The sequence below is a fragment of the Malurus melanocephalus genome, unplaced genomic scaffold (genome assembly GCF_030028575.1).
Source record: "Malurus melanocephalus ecotype Western Australia unplaced genomic scaffold, MMel_1.1 scaffold_69, whole genome shotgun sequence".
NCBI lineage: Eukaryota > Metazoa > Chordata > Aves > Passeriformes > Maluridae > Malurus > Malurus melanocephalus.
Window position 1 is genome coordinate 843,665 of NW_026623301.1, and position 6,781 is coordinate 850,445.

At 52.0% G+C, this 6,781-nt stretch overlaps 2 protein-coding genes across 2 annotated transcripts in view; both read right to left on the reverse strand.

Annotated features, from left to right (window-relative positions):
- The window catches only part of SOX17 (SRY-box transcription factor 17), a 6,873-nt gene extending 5,003 nt beyond the window's left edge, over positions 1-1,870 (reverse strand). Inside the window, exon 1 of the mRNA XM_057366651.1 lies at positions 1,798-1,870. Coding sequence (XP_057222634.1) covers positions 1,798-1,870 — 73 coding nt within the window. The remainder of the gene's footprint in view (positions 1-1,797) is intronic.
- Positions 1,871-3,825: 1,955 nt separating this feature from the next.
- On the reverse strand, positions 3,826-5,975 carry LOC130573839 (transcription factor SOX-17-like). The gene is made up of 2 exons (XM_057366596.1): positions 5,597-5,975; positions 3,826-5,276 (listed from the first exon to the last, which is right to left on the reverse strand). The coding sequence occupies exons 1-2, from the start codon at positions 5,886-5,888 to the stop codon at positions 4,327-4,329; spliced, it is 1,242 nt and encodes a 413-aa protein (XP_057222579.1). The 5' UTR covers positions 5,889-5,975; the 3' UTR covers positions 3,826-4,326.
- Between the last annotated feature and the right edge of the window lie 806 nt (positions 5,976-6,781).

Here is a 6,781-nt window from a genome sequence, read left to right on the forward strand (position 1 = left end):
AGCTTTGGGGCGCCAGAAGCCTCTATGGGACCCTGTTATCCAGAATAGGAACAGATCATGGGTTAGTGTCAWCAGCAGCAATCCTCAAAGCAGGAAAGGGAATCAAATAACCTGCCCTTTCTCTGCATTGGTGCAAATGCATTTATAATCTGTCATTTTACAGGGTAGAAAGTGCAATCATATTTTTTTCTTTAGAAGGTGTGGATTTTGAGGTTTCTTTTCCTAGCACAATGGACAAAAGCAAGGATAGGCTTTGCAGCATCCGAAGTAGGGAGAAGTGACTCAGATGTCAGCAGGAAAAAGGAGGAATTGCATTGCACTCGCTCTGAGGCAAGATTCACCTTAAGTGAAATCTCTTTGTGCGACGGATCTTCTGAGTAAATKACTCAGGAAAAAACCATACTTAACATACTAAAGTGTAGCAGTCTGYGAGAAGCCTTGGCTGATCAGGGCCCTATGTTAGTCTCACAGGCAGCTGCCATATTTAAAAGTCTCTGTCCAAACGCAGAAGAAGCTGGAAGAGATTCCTGTTTCCGTAGACAGAAAGCTGAAGCAGGGCAACTCAACTCTGGTCTCGCAGGCATTTAATTAGCCAACACATCACTTGACTGCCAACATTAAGCAAATTCGGGTGTGTAATTACTGAGTTTTACAGTTCTGTTCATCGAGCTCGTCCCTCGGTGCAGTCAGCCGCCTAATGCACACCAATATCACTTTGTCACAAGGCTGCGAATGGCCTGTCCCCCAGCTGTGCCCGGGCTGTTTGAGGCCGGCTCCCGATCCAGTGATGGCATGCTAGCAGTTATCAGGAGCTTCTGTCGTCCTTCTCAAGGGTGACTGGGAGAGGATTTATTACAAAGCAAGAATAGGGTTGCCATATAAGTAAWACTAGATCTGTACACAAGGAGAAATTCTTCAGCAGTGTTGCTGCTGGTGTATTCTAGTGATTACTGTCTTTCTAGCTGGAAAAGCAAACAGATACTGGAATGGGCAGAAATCTGCTAAGGTAATATTGGTTGGGGATTTTTTGGGGGCTTTTTGGTTTGTTTTTTTTTTTTTCAGAGCACAAAACCACTGCTTCTCGACATTTCCAGCTCCTCTGCATCAGCAAGTGTGTTGTTATTTTCACCCTCTCACTTTCCTGCCACCTGYCCCATATGGAAGAACCTTGAGCTGGCTTTAATTCAGTACCTTGGCCTGAGATCTCTTTTTTCCTCATTAGGCCTACTTACTTTCTACCCATATGCTTAAGGAAGAGAGAAAGTACACACACTCACACATACACGTGTACACATGAAGTGCACCAAAGCAAAAATCAAAAACCACCTAACCAAACAAAAAAGTCCCCTCACAAACAAACAAGCCCACTCAGAAACAAACAAACAAACACAAACAAAAAAAAACAACTAACCAAACTCTTAGCTGTAGTGTGCCACCAAAGTAGAGGACTTGGCTGTGTTAAGAAAAATCGAAACATAACTACGGATTTATTGAGCATTTATGAGAGTGAGGAAAAAAACAAAAAAAAMMMCACAAATAAACAAAAAACAAAGAGCTGAATACCCTTCGGGCTTTTAGGCATAAGTGATCTCCGTGAACTTCAGGGAGCACTCACCATTCTGGTAGGAAGGGCCCCGAAGGCGCTGCCTAGGTAATTCCGTTGCTCTCTAGGTACTAGAGAAAGAGTTTTGGTGAGGTTAGAAAGGCTTTGCAGATGTCGCCCGGTCTTCGTGATTTACTTTTTGGAGTAAACCAGAACCGCAATTTCCAGGAAACGTATTGTCCTGGATACAATACCGGTATCGGAGCGGCAATGGCAGACCCCGACTCTGCCTGAAAAGTGTGGCAACGAGGGAGCCAGGAGGCACATCGGTGCGTGGCACACACTYGCAGCCTTCTCCACAGCCCCCCAGGGCACTTAGCAACTGCTTTCACACCTGAAAGAGAGAACCTTGACGCGGAAAGCACTTGTGAAAAAAAAATTAATCAGTTTGGTGTTCTTTTAATGAGCCTGTTGTCATAGGCAGTCATGGGGTTTGAGAAGGGTTTAACGCCTTCAAAGGGGCTACAGGACAGGTTTGGGTGTCTGTCATTTGGAATCAGAAAGTCAAGATACTTTAAAGAAAATAGGTCTTGGAGGGAGCTTCAGAAAATTTACTGTGTATATTGGGCTGCCAACACTCTTACCAAAACTGGTGTATTTATTTCAATTTAGTGTCATTCATATTCGGTATTAATATTCTTTTTTTTTTTTTTTAATAGAATGCTTTCAGCCTTCAATTATGAGATACCTACAGTTTCAAGTCTGCTTCTGGCTTCAGCTGTCTGACAAGCTGTGGTGAGAACAAAGGAGAGCAAAACCTGTATCTAACGGAAAAATGAAATAAATGGTGGCTGAAGTTATGAACATCTTATTGATGATTTATTTCCAAAATCAACCAAAATGATTTTGCCACAGAAAGCTGTGAACATGTAAGAAAAGGACAAAATTATTTTAATCCTGTGTGTTAAAATGTCATAAGAAAAGGAAAGTTCAGCCAAGTATGAAACCATMTCTCATGCACATTTATTTACTGGGTTTACGTATCTATGTTTTATACATGTAGTATTTTTTTCCAAATTTAAGTGTCAAGAAAACATATCATGCTCTTGTTCTGAAGTATCACCTCATTAGGAATTACATAATTTTTCTCGTGAACAGTTGGGAGAGCAGACAAGAGAATGGCAGGGTGGGTATTTTAGGTATTTCTCCGAGAATTGAAGACTGTTTGAAAAGTAAAATGGGAAGATTAAGAAACTAGAGGGTAGACTATTGTATGAAATATTAAGACTCTGGATGCCTTTTAATTSAAGACTCACTAATAGTATACAGTTACTAAGTCGATTTTGGCCAACGAAGCTATGCTCGAATCTCACTGATTGAGGCAGTTTGCACCTAGTTTATCTTTCACGGATACAAACATAAGTCTCTTTAATTGTAATTTGAAAACGCACCCAATTTAATTTCCCTTCCTCGTGGAAGACAGGTTAAGCAGTGGGCGAGTCTGCCACTTCAGCCCCTCGTCTCCTCCTCTCTGGGGCGCAACTCCACAACTTTATCTCAGGAAGCAAACGACCCATATGACTCTTATCTCCCCCACCCCGATTTAAGCAATAGACATAATTAATTTATCAGTCCCATCCCACARCCAGACTCAGCACTAACATCTAAATGAAAACGTCTTGTTTTTCTCCCCAAGTTTAATTGAAGGGTGCACATTTCTCAAGCACGAAGGTACTTCTATCAAGAAATAGACATTGCTATTAGATGCGATTGCATATTTTTTTTTTAGGAGAGAAAATGTAAGATTATGGGAGSCRTTGRTAGAAGTGCCGCYGTGGCAGGATGCCGCGTGGGCTGCCCCCGGCCGGCCTCCCACTTTGGAGGCTCGTGTCGTAATTTTTCACCTACTTTGAATGCTGATTTACAGCTCTCGTACACCCCCACCGCCCACCCCCGCCCTGGCACAGCAAAGTAGTTAAGGGGACGAGAAAGACATTCATTTGCAGGAGGTGCTTAAAGCAGCATCTATCCAGCCTTTTCAGCAAGGCAGTGTGTCCATGCTTCCATTAAAAACAGACCAAAACCAACGGACTTCAGCAGACATTCGTATAGATTTTTACACTTCAAAACATAAAATAGGTCTTTTTTTCTTTTTTTTTTTTTTTTTTTTTAATTCAGTCATATAAACCAACTGTCAAAGAAAGCATCAATAAAAAAAAAATAACCAAGACCTCAGAGGAGACTGTTACTGAAAGCTTAAAACTTATGTCTTTAATGGGAGCAGGACACAGAGGAAGACTATATCTACAGAAAATGTGAGAGGACCCTATGCTTAGTGTAAGGGACACTTGTAAAAGTAGTTTAAAAGACAGCAAAATTCCAATTACAAAGGACGATAAGATTTCTTGGAGGAGTTATCACAGAGCAGTTTTATTTCCCCTTTATTTGTAAAAGTGCAAAATTATTCTGTACAAATCCATCATATAAAACCCAGCACTCTGTAAAACATACAAAAGCAGATGGATCTCTCACAAGATCTCAGAAATTATATTCTCCGTGTCCCACCAGTATAATGATTCCAGAGCAGGAACAGTTTTTCRTGTCACTGTCGGACAGTGATGGTAATACCTGCACCACCTGGACAGCGAAGTGGCACATCACCTTTTAAACCTCGAGCAGGTCACGGATACCCTGKCAGTTCTCAAGATTCAAATAAATTACATAAATAGGAGCGGGGCCGGGTGCCTCGRTGTCACTGTCCGTGCCGTGCCCCAGCGAGCCCCTCACAAGTCGGGGTAGCCACAGTAGTAGACGGCGCTGCTGGCGTCCGACACGGCCGACGAGATGGGACCCGCGCCCTCGGCCGACGACAGCGCGGCGGCGGCRGCGGCGTCGTGRCCGCCGTAGGGCAGCCCCAGCTCGGGCTTGCAGGCGAAGCGCAGGTACTGTTCGAACTCCGTGCGGTCCACCTCGCCCAGCAGCTCCTCCGGCGGCAGCTGCTCCAGCTGCTCCCGGCACGGTCCCGTCTCGGGCGGCGGCGACGGCTGCCCCACGGCCCCCGGCGGCAGCGGCGGCGGCAGCGGGCCGCGCCCCGGGCCCGGCGGCTGGCACGCCTGCCCGTAGTACGCGTGCAGCGGCGCCGGGCAGCCCAGCAGCCCCTGCAGCGACCCGCCCGCGCCCAGCGCCTCCCCGGGCGCCAGGTGCCGCCGCAGCCCCGCGCCCGACGGGCTCTCGGACGCCGCCGCCACCGGGTACTCGGCCGCCGCCGGGTGCGGGCCGTAGCCGTAGGGCACCAGCGCGCACTCCTCCTGCAGCCCCGCCGCGAAGAAGGGCGCCTCGCTCTCCGCCGCGTCCAGCGGCGACGGGTCCGGAGTCGGCAGGCTGTAGCCGTCGAACGCCGCGCCCAGCGGCGGACAGTCCCGGTAGTGGCCCGCGCCCGCCGCCGCGTAGCCCTGCTCGCCGTACGCCAGTCCCAGACCCTCCACGCACATCCTGCCGCCGCCTCCGCCGCCAGCGGCGGCCACCTCGCTGGCCAGCCCGGGCCCCGCCGCCGCCTCCGCCAGGCCGTGCTGCAGGAAGCCGCTCTCCACCCGCTTCAGCCGCTTCACCTGCTTCCGCCGCCGCGGCCGGTACTTGTAGTTGGGGTGGTCCTGCATGTGCTGCACCCGCAGCCGCTCCGCCTCCTCCACGAACGGACGCTTCTCCGCCAGCGACAGCGCCTTCCACGATTTACCTGCGCACACCGACACCGTCAGACCGGCCGCCCGCCGACSGGCACCCGYGCCCGCTCCCGACATCACCGACACCGCCCCCGCCCGCAGCCCGGACCCCCCGACCCGTCCGGGTGTGCGCGATCCTCGCTCGCCCTCGGACGCGACCGCCGAGCCCCCGCCACGCCGGGATCCCACCCCGGCAGCCCGCGGATCCCCCCCGCTCCCTGCCCACACCCCGGACCCTCGGGGCCGCCCCAGCTCCTCGCTCTCGCCGGTCCGCCCGACGGCATCCCCCGCTCCCCAGGACCCCACACCCTCCCTCCCGGCCTCCCGCGCTCACCCAGCATCTTGCTGAGCTCGGCGTTGTGCAGGTCCGGGTTCTGCTGCGCCAGCCGCTTGCGCTCATCCTTCGCCCACACCATGAAGGCGTTCATGGGACGCCGGATCCGCGCCTCGCCTTTGCTCCGGCCGCCCGACGGTCCCGACGGCGCCGCGCCGCCCTTCGCCTTCGCCTCGCCCAGCGGGCTCAGCGACTCTGCCCAGGGGCACATGGCCGGCATCATGATGGGCAGCGAGCACCGCCCCTGCACTTGGTCGTCGCTGCTGGCGTAGCCCGCATCGGGGCTGCTCATCTCGGGCCGGCACGGGACGCGCTGCCGATCGCCGCCAAAGCCGGCGGCTCCAGCCAGCCCACGCTACACGCTCGACCCTCGGGCCCCGCTCGCCGCTGCCGGAGCCGGCGCCCGGCCCGGCCCTATTTGAGCGGCGGCGCGGCCAATGGCGCGGCGGGGGCGGGCGCGCAGCCGGACGGCGGCGGTGGCTCCCGCGGCGCTGCCCCGCGGGGCGGCTCCTCCCGGCTCTGGCGGCGGGGCCCCGCACCTGAGCGCATCGCGGGCWMCGCCGCGGGCAGCGCYGCCCCCGCCCCCGCGGSACCGTGCGGGGTGTGGCTCGGGGSACCGACAGCGCATTCGTGAGCGGCACCGGGCTTCAACCCTGCCCTCTGCAAAGGCAGCGGRGACCGGCCCGCGGAGGCCGTGCGTCTGTGGACATCCTTGAGTGGAATAGAAATAGGTGGAAGAGCCAGAGTATTTACTGTTGCGCGGAGGTGCCCTGTAATACTCTGAAAKATACAAGAGGCTTCTTCTTTAGGGMGATTTGGAATGTATCTCAGGGACAATAAGACAAGTGCTCTGTGCCTTAGGCTCCAGCTTCTTATGCTACCTGAGCATATTTCCCCTCGTAAGCAYATGAGAGATCTAACCTCGTAGAAAAGTAGAATGCTGAACCCAGAGTAAAGTGTATGATATATATCCTAGCTCCCCTTTTCSTAATATGTCCTACTAAAGCTGTCAGAGTGTAAATATTTATTCTATGCAGTTACTATTAATAACTATGTTGCATGCTTGTTGCATTGCATTATCAGGATTTCTCTGATTTTCCCGAATAGATAAACTTATATTACAAAAAGATGTTGGAAAAAAAGTTCATCACTTCAGAATAAACGGAAATTCTGTCTCAGTACCAT